Source organism: Amaranthus tricolor, chromosome 10 (assembly GCF_026212465.1).
Source record: "Amaranthus tricolor cultivar Red isolate AtriRed21 chromosome 10, ASM2621246v1, whole genome shotgun sequence".
NCBI classification, from domain to species: Eukaryota; Viridiplantae; Streptophyta; class Magnoliopsida; order Caryophyllales; family Amaranthaceae; genus Amaranthus; species Amaranthus tricolor.
The window spans coordinates 14,023,916-14,041,064 of record NC_080056.1 but is presented as its reverse complement, the minus strand read 5'-3'; the positions used below and the strand labels follow the sequence as shown (position 1 = coordinate 14,041,064).

At 32.5% G+C, this 17,149-nt stretch overlaps 3 protein-coding genes across 6 annotated transcripts; 1 reads left to right on the top strand and 2 right to left on the bottom strand.

The window, feature by feature from the left end:
- Positions 1 to 298: 298 nt before the first annotated feature.
- On the bottom strand, positions 299 to 4,723 carry LOC130825961 (ferric reduction oxidase 4-like). Its single transcript, XM_057691418.1, has 8 exons — positions 4,537 to 4,723; positions 3,969 to 4,068; positions 3,337 to 3,528; positions 2,686 to 2,920; positions 2,160 to 2,487; positions 1,842 to 2,082; positions 1,047 to 1,756; positions 299 to 704 (listed from the first exon to the last, which is right to left on the bottom strand). The coding sequence occupies exons 1-8, from the start codon at positions 4,685 to 4,687 to the stop codon at positions 559 to 561; spliced, it is 2,103 nt and encodes a 700-aa protein (XP_057547401.1). The 5' UTR covers positions 4,688 to 4,723; the 3' UTR covers positions 299 to 558.
- A 4,938-nt stretch (positions 4,724 to 9,661) lies between these two features.
- Positions 9,662 to 13,816, top strand: LOC130825883 (uncharacterized). Of its 4 annotated transcripts, none has more exons than XM_057691337.1 (3): positions 9,665 to 9,861; positions 11,833 to 13,135; positions 13,487 to 13,816. In XM_057691337.1, exons 2-3 carry the CDS (start codon positions 13,097 to 13,099, stop codon positions 13,757 to 13,759), a joined length of 312 nt encoding a protein of 103 aa, XP_057547320.1. In that variant the 5' UTR covers positions 9,665 to 9,861; positions 11,833 to 13,096; the 3' UTR covers positions 13,760 to 13,816. The 4 variants fall into 4 exon arrangements, 3 of the variants coding, with proteins under 3 accessions (XP_057547318.1, XP_057547320.1, XP_057547317.1); XR_009046981.1 differs by having other exon boundaries at positions 9,669 to 9,861; positions 10,711 to 13,135; positions 13,487 to 13,797; XM_057691335.1 differs by having other exon boundaries at positions 9,662 to 9,861; positions 11,833 to 13,816.
- Positions 13,817 to 14,711: 895 nt separating this feature from the next.
- Positions 14,712 to 15,733, bottom strand: LOC130824869 (uncharacterized). The gene is made up of 3 exons (XM_057689887.1): positions 15,287 to 15,733; positions 15,091 to 15,240; positions 14,712 to 15,041 (listed from the first exon to the last, which is right to left on the bottom strand). Exons 1-3 carry the CDS (start codon positions 15,731 to 15,733, stop codon positions 14,712 to 14,714), a joined length of 927 nt encoding a protein of 308 aa, XP_057545870.1.
- Between the last annotated feature and the right edge of the window lie 1,416 nt (positions 15,734 to 17,149).

Below are 17,149 nucleotides of genomic sequence, written 5' to 3'. Positions count from 1 at the left end.
TTTCAAACTTAAACTAATAATCATAAAACTAATTCTAATAAAACAGTTCTACTCCTAAAAATAGAATTTCAGATATCTAACCTATACAATTCAAATTTTAAAATTTTAAATCCTAAATTTTAACAAGTAGATTGATTTAACTTATCTAAAATTATAATGTTTGAATATTATCGATTTTCATCATCAAATAAAATGACAAATTAATACCAAAAAGTCAACATAAATATTTGATATATATTTTCAAACAATATAGCTTGCAAGTCTAGTTTTTGAGTTATGTAAATCATTGGTTGTTAATAGTGATTTCAATGTATCAAGTTTGTATTACATTTTAGTTGAATCGACACACATCACTTCATCACTTGCAAACTCATACTAGTACATGTCAATTGAAAAGCTATTTGAAAAACCAACAAATAAAAAACCAAAAAACCAAAAAGGCATACACAAAAACAAAGCAAAAACAAAAAAAAAAAAAGATACAAAATTCAGAAGAATATGCTATGTGCAGTCCAGTACATTGTATATAGAGTTTAGTTTATATTCATTTGAAACAAATCACCAGTTGAAGCTAAGATACTCAAAATGCAGAGTTTTTGCTCCACTACTGCCACTAGAACATAACCTTGCAACATCATGTCTCATGCCTCTTGGCCCAGAAGCCATGACTCCGATATCTTTTCCTCTGCATTCCGACAATATTTCTGCATAACGCGAATGAAAATGTGTCATCAAACATTGATACAAAAATTGCAGTGCTGAACAAACCATATACTTTTATCTGGTTTTTAATAGTTGCTACATTTTTGTTTTTCACGCTATTCAATGCATGATTTTAATCTTTATTATCTTTAATTTCATATGATAATACGCATTAAGACGAATCAAATAAGATCCCGCTTGACTATGTTTTACATTATACATGGAGAAATATAAATCAATAAGATCAGTTGATAAATAGTAATTACTATAGAAATTGTAGCAACTAATAAAATCTAGAGGAAGTAATAAACAATGAAACAGATGAAAAAAGCTGAAAAAAATACTTTTGAGATCAGGTCTTCCTCCATAGTGCACTTGTGTAGCTTGAACAAGTGACTGATATGGAAGACTTTCAAGTTCCCTGTCCCTGCTATATAGCCAAGATCCAGGAGATGTTACAGGCATTGGAATTTCGACATTCTTGATCTGTTTTGCTTCGATTGTGATCTTTCTCTTTTGCAACAGGAAGATGACACTACTGATTAGTATAATGCTGATGCACATTAAGAAAAGATCCCACAATACCCAAATTGTAAAATTGTATGTTCTGTTTGTTCCTTGATCGATTGGATAGATATGATATTGAGTCACCAAAGTGAGTAGGACGAGAAACAGGATGAACGAGGATGCGGTAATGAGGCAAAGGTATAGCCAGCTGTTGGGACCCAAAACTGGGGAGATGGGCAAGTCAGATGGGTTGGGCTTGAAATATTTGGTCTGGAAGAGCTTTTGGCTATCGGATTCAGGAGGCTGGTTTTCTCTAGTCACATATACTTGTATTTCTAGTTGGATTTTTGAGAGATCACTTATCGTACTCCCAGAAGGAAGCAAGAGATCAAGCATGGCGAGATCAACTGCATGCTTGAAGGCACAGATGAGTTTAACATTTGGGACCGGTTCTTTGTGGATATTCGATTGATAGATAATCTCTCGAATTATGGGTATAAATGGGGTTATCCCACTTCCTCCACTGATCAGCACAAGTGATTCATGCCTGAAAACAGAAAGAAAATTGCTGATGAATTAATCAAGATCTAACTTTGAAGTATATATTATTAACTTTTAAATTTGTGGCTTACTTTAAGAAGTCGTTTGATGAAGGTCCATACGGTCCTTCAACAGAGACTTCAAGCCTCTCAAGCGAAGAGGATGAAAGCTCTTGGTACATCTTTGTTGTCCAACTCCCTCCGCTTTGGAACACAATGCTTAGTTTATCAGTATCCATATTATCATTCGAAGTCACAGTAAAAGGATGCCACTGTAACTTGGAAATTTTAGGTACATTTACGAATAAGTTACTAGTCACATTGTAACGTAAGCCTGATAAAACAATCAAAGATCAGGTAACATTCAAATATCATATACAAACCCAAAAGACTAATCAACATTCTGTTCACCTGGAGACTTGGAAAAGGTCATTTCAACAGCCCCACCAGGAAGAATTCGAGTTGAAATCAGTCTAGCACACGACCTTGATTGAAGGAACCTTAAGTAACGATCAAGTGCAAAAAGAAAAATTCCGGGGAGAATCTGCATAGTCCAGGCAACCCCAATGTGTATGACATAAAAGAAAGTTGCTAGAGTGTAGAGTTGGTGTGTGTAAAAGAAGACTTCAAATGTCTTCCTTCTGGTGTATGCAAAGCTTGTCACCCACATAACTATTAAAAACACCCATGAAATTTCTCCTGCTACATTTGACACCCAATCCTTGGCCCATTCTAGCATCTGCAAACATAATTGTAATTCGTATGATTGTGAATGTCAGCATATTATCGGAAAGATACGAGGTGCACACACTTCATAAGCCAGTGAGATACCATCCAGAACCATATGGAAATATATAGCAATAGCGGCTCTAAGGACTTATAAAGTGTGCACACGATCTTTAATTTGTCGGTGTGGCATAACTTTCCGAGCAAATACCTCGGACATTGTGTTAACGATAGCCCAGTAAATGATAAAGCCAATGCTGTGAAGTGCAGAAGTGATCATAACAACTTGTCCGGTCCATATATGATACTTGATGCTTGACTCAAATGTGAGACCCACAAGAGGTAAAATTGATGATAATCGTGTAACTGGAAAGAACACAAAGGCCCAGGCTATGTTTGAAGCATAGCCGATTCGAAGGGATGCAGCACGGAACCGAGTTTGCCACCTGTGAAATAAGGTCGATACAATACGATACGACTTGTTAGAACTAGGCTCTCTAAGTGAGAATCATAAACCACAAATAATGATTAGCACTGCAGCGAAGTGAACAAACTGAGCATACTGTATTCATATGAGGAGAAGAAAGTGTTGGAAATACTTCACACGTAAGACAAGATCTCACATCGATAAAATAGTGGGTTGTTGACTTGCATATATATTGGGTGAGCTAATCTTCCTACTACCATATGGTTTTAGGAAACAATAAACCTCATAAAGTTGTATGTGCTAGTCAATGCTCTTGACCCGTGGGTTTGTGGGCCTAAGCCCACGGGTGTCCCGTGTCTGCACGAGTGGGCCACAATGAGACTAGGTGACAAATTGCCACGGCCTAATATAACTTCATGAAGAATTTGAACTTACTGTTTTTGGTGCTCCATGCCGGGCATTACGAATGGATTCTTAACACTTACATAGTAGTAGTTGCCAAAATGCCAACTCACAAGGGCAATACCCATAATAAGAAAAATGAGCTCCATTAGTGTAACTACCCCTAGAGGATCCAACACAAGGAATGGGCGTCTCAAAGAGCTTAGATGCTGCTGAGTTGAAGATCTGCAACAATATAAGACATAAGCATAAGGTAGAGGTATTTATTCGAGTCATCGGTTCGATTTCAGTTCACGTATTTCGAATCCGTTCAAAAGCAAGTGTTATGTCCATGCACATTGATTTTTACATAACTATAAATTTATTTTTAAATCGGGTGAAATCAAATTCGGTTACACGGGTGAACATTGAGTTTTATTTTGAAAATTACCTCTAGGATGAGGGTAATAAAACTGCATTATAAAAAATGGGAAGTCAATACTCCTCTTCTGAGTTGGGTGTTTAGAATTTTGAAAATATGTGTAGGCAATTCGAACAGGAAGGAGAAAAGATAATCCACATATAAATTCAAAGAAGATTACTATTAAAACTAATTGACAGTAGTAGAAGTAGCTCTTCAATTTCACAAGGTGATAGAAGATATGATAAAAAGGGTATTAAGTAACCTTTTCATGGAAGCCTCATTTTTGCTTTTAATATGAAGATAAATGCAGCCTAGAACAGCAATCAATATCATAGGAAAAGTAAGCAAGAAAAGATTTGTTCCTGTAAATAACAATGCAATGAGTTATTAATTAGATACTTCACATTCACCCATCAAAAACCAAAGAATTAAAAAGCTTTTACATCCGAAAAAACCTCTAAATGTTGATTGTTGTTTTAATTCTTTGGATGTTGGCACCTTTTTGTTGTATTTTGGATTTTGACTTGTTAGTTGATCAAACAATAAAAAAAGTGTTTGGTAAATAGTTTTTAGGCCAACTGATCAAAAGCTGGAAATAAAAATGATACTCTAGTTAGCTTGTTTTGTTGGCTATTGACTTGTTGATCCACTTTTTCTCTAATAAATAGTCAATAACACTTAAATTTACCAAACATCTTTATAAACAACTGACTTATTTAGCATTTCCAACTATTTTTACAAATTAACAACTAATAACCAACAACTAATTACCAAACATCCAAAAAAAAATAATATTTTGTCTATAAAAGAAGGGACATGAGAATAGAAACCTTGCCCCCCAATGTAAGATGGATTGAACCTCTTTGTTAATTTGGGAGTTGAATCATACTTGAAAAATTCCATGGGCAATACAATCCATACTACAAGGGTTCCAAGGAACAATACAAGACATGTTAGCTTTAGCAACACAAGGCTGTTCATCTTGTTTTAGAAATCCTGAATATGGAAACTTTGTTTGAGGAAAACCAAGGTCTTAAGTCCTATAAATAGGTTCACAGTTAGCAAATCTACATAATTAGAAGCTTAGAAAGGCATGTTTCATGCAGTTTTAGACCCACATACATTTGAAAAATGATTTTCTAATTCATAAAATAATCAAAAGAAAGATTACGATTCCATAATTTATTATAGAAATAGCAAACAAGAAAGTATATTATATATAGTACTATTTTTGTAAAATCCTCCTTGAGTAGTTATTTTGTAGATGTATGTCAGGTGAGCACGATATTATCTATGATGTAATATAATGAACATATTATATTATGTAAACCTGCATTGTTTATAACTTCCATTGATGTTAATACAGTTGACTTATAGTTTCATGCGTACAAATGCATTTGTACTACACAAATATAGCAATGTACTTCTGTTCCAAGAATCAATGCCGTTTCTGATATTTTATGGGCCCTAAGCAATATGAAAGAAAAAAATCTCCTTGTTTAAGGGTTGATTCTGATTTTTAGATGTTAGGAGAGGCGAATCACTATATGTTATAATTATCCTTATAAATGTAGGTGTGTTATATATTTGTTAATTTATAAAAGGACTAATCTGATAAAAATGCATGCTCAGTTGTGGTATTAAGCTTAAAAGTTAAAATTTTACTAATAATATTATGAAATAGTATTACGTGATAATATTACGAAGATTTATTGAATTTTTTTAACTTCAGATCCTAAATAAATATCTACCTTACCTAAGGTTAGAAACGTTTGAAGATGAAGGATTTTAAGAAATTTTTTTATGAAATAGTATAAAGAAAATTATTATTGGTTTCCTAAAAAAGACTTGGTAAAGAACTTCACCAATCCAAATATAGTCCTTTAGGGAAAATAAAATATGAGTTGACTAAGAACAATTAAACATTAAAATATGAAGGCCATTAATTTTTATGATAAGATATCAGTTGTAATATGACATGTAATAGGATTTCATAATCTATAGTTGTGGGCGGTTCAGAATTCTAAGTTTCTAACCACATTTAAGTAATCATCATTTACTTTTCTATATGACATACATATAACAATAAAATTGTATTGTCCACAATGCTTTGTATTGTTTTTATTTTGACTTTCCATAAGCCAATTTAACACGTCTAACAAATTTTTCAATATCGAGTTTTATTGAAGACATGTTTTAATAAGTTTATACTTCTAAAACTACCAAATACTTTAGACACTGAATTTAAATTACAAGCACTTTAGGTACAATGATTTAAACTTTATCCCTACAACACTACCAAAGAACAATGATAGGAGTGTTCTAGGTGAAGAAACAACATTCTACTATGTACGAGGATGATAAAAAATAAAAGTAATAAACAAAGACACAGAAGATTTACGAGGTATATAAAAAAATATAAAATAAATATAACATAAATAATATATATGATAAATATAATATAAATCATGTTTAAACTATAAATAACGTTAATATACATATATTGTTGAAGAAGTAATGTGTTTTTAAGTATTAGTATAAAAATATGATATTTTTGAATGAATAGTATGTGTTGTATTGTATAACATGATGTTATTTATAGATGAAAAATAATGTTGAGCGAGAAAAATGAAAATTTAAATGTCCGACTAACTTAACTAAATACCGACCACCACACCAACTCCAATTTTATTGACTATGTAGTAGTCGGAAGGTTAGTCGGTGATATTCTGAGTGTTTGTCTTTTGTTTTAGTAGGAATTTAGCCCCAAATTCCTACCCACTTTTTAACTAGTAGGAACGTAGTCAGAATTTTCCACTAACTATGGTCAGTTAATACGCTAGTTGGTAATTTTCGACTGTATCCAAGTTAGTCGGTGAAGTCAGTGGATGCACGCATGTGTTTTTTGTAGTGCGAAACAATAACTAATATTTATATAACTAAAAGATTAAAATATATTTAAGGTAAATAGTTAAAATAAAATTATATTCTTATTAACGAATGACTTAGGGCTATCATTAGCAAAATATAAAAAACAAAATTAAATAAATAAAATTTTTTGCAACTGATTCAAATGGTAATACTGGTCAAAATAGCGAAAAATTTGGCAAGACCAAAAGTCGATTTAATCTTTGATCTTTTAATAATTTTAGTAATCTATGTATTATCCGAGTTTAGACTGTGCAGACCGCCTGATCATAAGTCATAACTAGAGCTGTTTAAAAGTGACCCGACCCGAAAATTCGATTCGAAATCGAAAGTAAACAGATTCGAAAATGTGTTTCTTTTTTAGGTTTAGCAAACCGATATTAGCCGACCTGAAGCTATACCCGAACCGGTTGACAACCGAAAATTAGAAAACTGAACCCGAGCTGTAACCGATTTTTCTAACTAACACGTAACTATTAATCGAGATTACCCGAACTTAATAGTGACCGACCCCAGTAATATCCGACCCGAATCATGCTCAAAACCGAACTCGATCCGACTAAAACCAACTTAACTCGAACGAAGTTTAGATCGAACTGCTATAAACCTAAGCCAATTTTTACATAAAAGTATGATTGACTCATATTCAATCATCTTATTAGTTATTCTAACAAAGTCATAAATATTTTAATAAAATATTTTATAAATACATGGTTTCATATATTTAGAGTTAATAATCAATGGTTAATGTTTATTAACTACTTTTAATCAAATTATATGAAAATTGATAGAACTTTATAATTTTAATTTCCGGTCAAACAAGTAAAAGTAACAATGTAATAATAATCACTAATTGATTTGCATTTTCACTATTTTGCTTTAAATAAATGAACCTTATCATCAATTAAAAAATGACTAACAACTTAATCTGATATTAACTCGATCAATAGTAATTAGTAATTCGTAATGCGTAGCCGAATTCTACTTGAAAAATACCCGAACCCGATCTGAATCCGGTAAAACCGAACCAATTATATTAACCGATGACAACCCGAGACCGATTGAAACTCGACACGAACTTCAACCGACATCGAACTGATGCTAACCCAATAGCTCGAATAACCGATCTTCAACTGAACCGTGACTAACCGATCCGACCCGAGTATGAGCCGTCGCAACACGGATTCGAAATATAACCGATCTGAAATACAACTGAATCGAATGACACCCGTCCGAAACTGACCCGATTACCCGAATGAACACCTCTAGTCATAACCAATTGTATTTTCACAAATTTTTATCTGTGACAGTGTCATCATGAGACTAAAATTAGACCAAATCAAAAGTTCTAATCTGATATATTTCTAGACCAGATGAGACAATTTAAATCACTAGAGTAGACTAGGTTTGAAAGTTATTCAGATAAAAACCACAAACCAAACTAATCCAAGCCAAATAAGAAATATGGTTTGGACTTTTAATTGATTTTGTTTTGGATTAGAACTAGATAATGCCCGTACGATGCACGACTTTATTAAATTTTTTGACATTTTTATATAAACAAAAAATTAAAATTTACGGCTTTATGTTTTAACCATCTCAAAATATGATATACTCATTTAATAAATAACATTGTAACGATTTTATAAATAATTGAAAAAAATAAAATAAAATATATGTTTTTCTAATACATTAAATGACGTGACCTAAATAGTAAAAAATCAATCAATATGAGTAATATTATAGTCATAATTAGAAAGTTGAAAAGTCAAAGATATAAATATTAATCATAATAACAATGTCATCATCATTGAGTTTTTGAAGGGAATTTTTTATTAGAAAGCGACACAAAAGCAATTTAAAAAAGTTATAAGATCAACAGTGTTTTGTTTTAGTATATAGTTATAGATTTTTAAAATCAAAATATTTTGGTTTGGATTATGTTTGAACATACTAAAAACCGAAAATCAAAATTCTAAACCAAATTAAAATAGAAATTCACTTTTTACATTGAGCTGAACTACTTATTGAGTGAATCTTGTGCAACTTAACGTGCAAATTTAAGATTTTAATTGGCGATACTAACAAAAACGACGTAAGTGATTTTATAACAATAAAAAACCTAAATTCAATGATTGAAATTTTATCTTGCATTCTCATTTTTGCAACTATGATTTTAAATATTTTTGTTGTACAATTTGCGTAATCTAATTCGATTTGCAGTTTATATTTGTTTTTTGTTAAATATTTGGTTTTGATTGGTCTGAAAAGTCTAGACTAAATTAATTTGGCTTGGTTCAATTTGAATTATGGGCCAACTTGGTTTGGTTTGGCTTAGATTGAAAAATTATCTTTCGAACTTTCACCAATAGACTAGACCGTTCTACAACGGTAAGGTCCAAGATTTTTTGATTTTTTTATTTTTCTAAAATAATATATGTGTTTATGCAAATATTTCGTATTTACAATCACCAAATATAATAATTTGTAATTAGTTTATTGCATCAATATCATTCAAGTATATATTACTTCACTATAAAAATAATTAGATCTCGAAATATTAAGGTATTGACCTATTTTTTAAAAAAAAAATGGTTTTTAGTCATACTACAGTTTGCAGTTAGGTTTTGTCTGAAAAAAAAACCGATACAAGATCGAAAATCGTATTTATTTTTGAAAAAAAGACCAGATCGGTTAGACCGTATACCAAACCAAATATTAAAATTATAGTTTGGTCCGGTTTAGTTTGCGATTAAATAGTATATTTAATACTGCATATTATAAGAATATAAATTCTTTGTATGAGATCGTATCACCGAGAGGCGGTATGTTAGAAAAATACCAATTGTATTTTTTTTTAGTTTGTTAAAGATTATAAGAGTATTTCTTTTCGATTTATTTATTTATTATTAAAAATGCGAAGACTCCTAGATTTGTGTTTTTAAAAAAAAAAAGCAATAGCATTAGAAGACAAAAATACAATTTATAATAGTAATGTGAATTTAAGTAAACATTTTGCGGAAATTTCACTTGAATTTCATGTACTTTACAACAACACCCGTATATCCTATTCTTGTTTTTGTCATCACTCACAGTCTCACATTATAAATACCTAGGTTTCCCCATTTTGCACAGATTTCATAGAAAGGGCAAGAATTTGTTATTCCTTCACTTTGTTTTGCAGGTTCCTTACTGGGTTATTTTGGGTCAACATCTAATTCATCTAAGTAAGTACAACTTTCTGTTGCTGGTTTCTTTTTCTTAATTTAGATTTAGGATTTTTGCTTTTTTTTTAAAAAAAAAATAAAAAAAAAAAATCTACGTTCAATAATGAAATGGATCTTTGTTTTTCTTTTGGTATTTTCAATTCTTTTTTCATATTTTCTGAATATTTTTTATATGGATGTTTTTTATTAATGGAATTCTAGCTGCCCGAAAAGGTTGTTGCTTAGATCTGTTATTTATTTAGGTTCTAGTTTTACCCGTTCAGAAATATTTTCTTGTGTTTTCCATTACAGTTGTTCATGGAGGATCGTAATTTCTTATGCAATATTCTCTCATTACATTACTGTAAACATGACGTTTAATATATTGTTGTGTGGTGATTATTGGTAATTTTATTAGGGTTTTTTCATGAATAGATAGAGAATCTTGTATGCAAGTTTTAGTATGGTCACTTCAGAACATTGTTTATGTTATGAGAGCTTGTGTAGTAATATGTATTGACAAATTGGAAATTACAAAGAGAATCAAATGTCACATACCCATCATTTTTTGTAGCTGCTCTTAGAATTAGGATCATCTTGAAGAAAGTTGGACTATTTCTTTATATGTTTTCTTTCAAATCATTTCAGCTATATGTTAATAGTTTAATTGTTTATAGTAAGATAAGAGTATTTGAGGTTCTTTCTTCAAATTCGTGTTTCTAAGACATAGTTCCTCAGCGAGGGATAGTTGTTTCTGCTTGTACTTTGGTAGTTTGGTTGAGTTTAGGATGGGTGGCAGTTTATGCTTGCACTTTCACTAGGTTGAGAACCCCATTGACACCATTGCTTTCTTCTGATGGGGTTCCACAGACTTTCAATGGAGGCACACAACGCAGCAATGATGACTGGCTCGAAAAATGTTATCTTTCTGTCGAGCATTCTGGGCCAGGATGGGCCATATCCAAACCACAAGTGCGATTGGAAATGTCAAAATGAGCATGTTTGTGGGAATATGTACAGATGCAAGCTGACTGGGCTGACCCATATCTGTGACAAAAACTGTGATCAGCGAATTCTCTATGGAAATCACGACTCACTGTGCAGAGTCAGTGGGCAGGTCTTCCCACTTTCACCTATTGAGCAACAAGCTGCAAGAGGTGTTCGTAGGAAGCTTGAAGCTGAAGCTTGCCCTTCCGAAACTTGTTCTTTCAAGCGTCGTCGAGATGGAAACTTACATCCGTCCCCATTTGAGAGATCTTTCTCCGCTGTCAGCCCTATCTGCAGTCAAGTTGGAGATGGCATGGAGTTGAACTAGATAACTCAATAAGCACTACAAGCCTTTTTCTTTCTAACTTTTTTCTATTGCATTTAACTTTTTCATTTTGGTGAACTATGTGAGAATCTTAAGTGCGGAACCTAGTGCGCCCCTTATGTGTGGCAGAAGACTTATATTTCTTAATTTAGGGGTTATGTAGAATAATTTGAGACTTTAATCTACTTTAATGTTCTTATATTGACATCTTTCATGTTTGCTCTAATTTTTGTTAGTGATAGTATTTGTTGGAAATCTATTGATCTTGTATACTTGCAGCTTTTAAGATAATCATTCCAGACCTTACCTGTCTTCTCTACTTGGTTGAGGGTGGTATGCCTCAGATAACCTTATTTTTGTAATGATGCTATTTCTCTAGGTGCAGCTTATATGATTTTTTTCTTTTGTAACTGGACTGAGTATCTTCTATCTCTTTATCCCCCTTCTTCACCTTATTCCTTAAAAATTAAGAAAAATGAGAAGAGTACAACAACCCTTTGATACTTCACACTCCAATAACGACTAATTGTTTCTGTTTTGACATGTATGCCGTTCTTAGTGATATTTGCAGGTTTACAAACTCGTCAGGGAATTCCTATTTTGCTTATTGCTGATTGATTTCTTCATGTGTAGTTTCAGCTCAATGATATCACTAATACGTTTTCTCCTTCCCCTTTCAGGAATGCTTGGATATGGTTATTTGTGGTTATGGAGGTGGCCTAATCAACACCAATTAGCTGGATTAATCTATGAATGACCCCTGCTTCCAAAATTGAATCCACCAGCTGAATCTTGTCTATGTGTCATGCATTCTGGAGTTGTTTAGATTGAGTTGTCTTTACTACTACTACAGTACTTCTACTGCTATCCTCAAAATAAGGAGACCACATGAATAGTAGGTTGTAAGCTCTAAACAGTAAACGGGTCTGCCATAACACACTTCAACGGGGCTAATTCTGATGTTGATGCCATTATGGAATGTGATTGTTTTATCACTATCAATCCTTGAAACACGCTTTGGAGCTTCAGTGACTTTTGGGCTCAGCATTTTATCCTATTCATGCATAGTGATGCATATGTGGATTTTACAAATTTGAGCATAGCGACAAACTTGATGTCTTCAATGTTTGTCAGTTGCTTCCGTACTATGATCTATCCATGGTTTAAATTTGGAATAGCATTGCATAGGAAGGTTTGTGATATTATCAGTACTTGAGTATAGAATGCTCCAGCAACAAAACAGGCAGCTCTGAAACACGAATCTGAGTCCAAGTGCGTGTATTTGGAGGCTTAAAAGGAGGAATTATTGAGAAAATATAGGTTCTTGAGCTTACTGCTGCTTTGATATTAGGTCTTAAGTTGCAAGGAATCTACATTGCGTTTTAGATTCATTAATTACTGTAATAGAGAGTTCTTAAGCCTGAAGGATGTAGAATTTTGTTGAAAGCTTAAAACTAAAGGGACCCATTATTGATATTAGGCCTAGATTTATGATTAACTTTGTAGGATGAATAGTGGTTGACTTAAATTCAGCTAGGTTCATTCTTTTTTATTAGGTAAACTTTTTGTATAAATATGTGGGGTTATTCCCTATATATTTTATATTCCATGTAATTTTACGGTGGTTGACTGTATTTTATATTCCATGTATTTTTGATTTATGATTAAGTCAAAAAGTTGTTAATCCTTCAAGTAGCAAAGTAAACGCTGTGGAGAATTAGTTAAGATATTCACTGTTGACGGCTACACTATGCACGTCTCTCATACGCTTAATGTACTAATTGTGCTGAGAGAAGGGGCAGAAAACGGTGTGGGGATGAGTATTGAATTCAGTTCCGTTGTTAAGAATACTACTCTATCTCGCTTGCTTGCTCCCCGGAATCCTTTCTGTAGTGTCTATTGAACTTCACCAAGTTTAACGATGAAGAGTTATTTGACTTATACATGCAGCAACCAAGTCTCGGCTATTGGCTCAACCAAAAGGTCAGCAAATATATCTGAATACTCTTCAAAATCACTCTACATTCAGTATGTTTGTTGAATTTGATTAATTCCTTGTGATATAGATGGAAACTTCCTTTCAGTGCTCACTATTTAGACTATTTCAATGGTAGCTGCAATGAAGTTTTCAATGTCCATATCATTTATCACCCTTAAACCATCATTGCTTATGTTATTCCTTTTTCTTCATAGAAAAACATAGCTTTGTCAGCTAACTCTAATCTCACAAAAATGAGTGAGACCAAATCTGTAAATGTTCAGCTAAAACCCATCAACCTATTTGTTGATAACACCAAAACAACGCCTGATGAGTGTTCTCTCTACCCTAAGCAGACACCACAAGATCTTGCTTCTGTTCCTATAATGCTGCCGAGAACACCACCTCCTACTCCGGTAGCAGTTAACACATCGTTCCAGATTGATGATGCTTTTTCCAAGGCGGTTCTTGAGCTTAATCATCAAGATATGGCTTCTCATGTTGCTGACGCACTCGGTGTGAATGTGATCAACAAAAACTCTAAGCCATGGATTGTCAAGGAAAACGTGGCTGTTTTGTATGTTATTGTTTTTACTTTGGGTGTTCTTTGTGGTTTATTTCTGATCTAACTTCATCCACAAACAATTAAATGTGGCGACAATGTATATACTGAATAAAAGAATAACTATATCCTATTGTTCTATTGTATAACATTTCTTAGAAATAATTATAAAATATCAATATCAATATATATATATATATATATATATATATATATATATATATATATATATATATATATATATATATATATATATATATATATATATATATATATATATATATATATATATATACTTCCTCTGTTCTGATATTGTTGTTACATTTTGCATGGGTATAATTCTTAAGAAAAAGGGGCTGAGCTATTAAGTAGCTGCTGATTTGCTTTTATAGCCTCCATTTTATTATTGTTAATTGAAGAGGGAAAAAAGAAAAATAGCTTTGGTAGTTGATTAAAATAGGTGAGCACATGGCTACAGTACATTAGAAATATCCATATACAAAGGCATTTTGATTTAAGCAGATTAAAAAAGGGAAATCTTTTTGATTTTACAATAATTTCCCCCCCAAAAAAAGATTTTTCCACCAAAACATAACATTTTCACCAAATTTACAAATTTTTACCAAAAGGCAAAAGTTGAATTACAACATTGTACATCAGAATGTCCATATATAGAGGCATTTTACTTCATTTCTTCAATTCATTGCCTTTTTTTGAATCTACATGATGTTTAACCCTAAACATTTTCATCCACTACAATAAGGCCAAAAGTGTGAATGTGAATATTAACCCAAAAGTATGACTGTTATAACCCTATCTAGTCTTGTTGCTAGTTTTTTTGGTGCTGGTTGATTGTTGTTGTTGGTCATTGTGTTGCTGACTATTGCTGAATTTGTGTTGTTGTGGTTGTTGGTTCTGTTGTTTTTTGTTGCTCCTGGTTTTCCTACTGGCTCACAATAATTGTTGTTGGTTTTGTTGTTTGTTGTTGCTCCTTGTTTCCTGTTGGCTCACAATAAATGTTATTGTTGGTTGTGTTGCTTGATGGAAAATCTCTTGATCTTTATTTCCCAAGTACAGTAAGCAACCTCTAAATGATTTACATCCAAATGACTGAGTGACTCATAAATGATTTCTTTCCTAACTGTTAAATAATCTGGTAGTCTCCCTTCCCTAGCTAGTTTGCTTTTGTTCATGTGTGGAATATGATAGTTAATACCACCAAGTTTATTGAGTACCTCAACCTTACATACTTGTAAGGTTATCCAAACAAAGCTTAATGTGTGGTGTTCTAAAGCTTCAAAAGCACCTGTCACCGCCCTAACCAATTGAGTGTAGTTGTATGCTGCTTTCTGGTGTTGTAACGATTGAATAGACATAAAAAAAACCTAAGTCTAACACGTTCATATCAGGGGAATTTGGAGCTTGTTGAACTAAATGGATATTGAATCCATCTTGATTTGCAGCTTCCCTGAATATTGGATCATTGTCTAGAATGTGTGGTTTTGCATTATCCTGTTGATTGTAAATTATTTTGCTTGCACCTTCTGGCTATTTTTCTTTAATAGCCGGTAAGATATTGTCAATTAGCATTAACCTTATGTGTGTCTTTGTTATAGATTGAATTTTCTTGTTCCCCTCTATTCCTGTTTTTGGATCTTCTTTGTGCTAGCACTTGAGCTGTAAAAGGAAAGGTACCTATCTTTCCATCAAAAATTAGTTCACCTTCACTAGAGTACATCGATTTAGCAACCGCACACATAAACATAATCTTGGGAACGAATCTTTTTGACTGTATTTCCCCATGTGGCTCAGGTTCTCTTGGAGTAAGATAGTACATTTGTTGTGTTCTAGTGAGATAGAACAATTTTTCATCTATGTGAACTATGTTAGACATGTCACTGAATTTGAAACCATATGTCTGCTCATCATAAATGCAACTAGAAATACAAAAGAATAACCTGTTATTCTTGTTAGTGTCGGTTAATAGTGGCTTGATTGCATTTGTATGCTTGCGTTGTGCTTCTTTTTCTTCCATCTCCATACAGTTGTTCGACTAACACCCATGGCATTTGCAACTGCCTTCTAACTTGTCTTTTTGAACTTTTCTAAGGCTTGAAATCTTTCTTTCATCAAATCGTATTATTGTGTTGTTGTTCTGCCAAACTTTTTATTACTTGCATCCAATGTGGTCCCCTCCTTTTGCTAAGTTTTAACTTTAGCCCAAATTCTACTTATGGTCTTCCAGTGAACACCGTACTTTTTGGCGATATCCCCCCATTAATCCATGAGCTGGCTTCCCCTTTTTGTTAACAACAAGCAATAACTCATGCATTATTTCGTTCCTAGTGTAAGTGTTTAATTCTTTTTGCTTCACCATTTTTTTCTTGTAATAAATGACTTGGAGTATTAATTTGGTTTTTGCAATAAATACCCCCTATTTATGGAGCAATATTCATGCTGTGTTGTTTTCTGTTTTGTGGCACCTAACTTGTGGGTTGACATTTTCATTTTTGTTGACAAATTTCCTCTTCCTGTGTAAATTTGCTGTGTGGGTTTGGGCTGCTTCTCATGACAATTTTTTATGGAAAAGTTTTTAAATTTTAGATCGCATCAATGTTGTTTGTTTTTTGGCGCATTTTGTAAAAAGTGACTAACGTACACAATAAATGCATATTCGGTTTGGTCGACCTCTTTTCTGAAGTCAATGAATGAAATGATATCCGTATTCACATGGCCCGAGAAAAGTGTTCGTTATTTGTAGCCGTGAATAAAGTGTTGAAGAGATCGAGGAGGAAGTGGAAATATAGATACAAACCCCCTTTATGAAATGTAAATTTATTTTATCGGGATGTAATTTTTAATTATGTAATTTAATTAATGGCTATGAAGACTTTGTATTTTTAATTATGTAATTGAACAATTTTTAATTTCCCTCCAAATTTAAACTTATTCAAATTGAAGGAAATAATTAGAGTTTAATCAACTTTATTACTAATACCCCTACATCACATGGGTATACTATTCAAGGTGGTCCTCCCTACTTTGTTAATATTCGTACCCAACCCAAATGGGACAATTGAAAAGAATTGAAGGGAGTAATAAGAACCAAAATCAGTACTAAAAAAAGAACCATTTACATGAGTGTAAGATCAGTATAAAAAACATCAGAAAAATATAGAAAAATGTAGAATATAATCAAAATCAAAATCAGATCAAAACAACATAACATAAAACTACAATAGAACAGATCCAAAATCAAAACATAATCAAAATCAAAACAACATGCAAGATTATCATAAATGGAAAACAGATCAGAAAATAATCAAAATTAGATCATTATATCAGATTAAAACCAGATCAAAAGGATAATCAAAATCAGAACATAAGAAAAATCAAAATCAGATCAAAACAACATAACATAAAACTACAACAGAAAAGATTCAAAATCAGAACATAA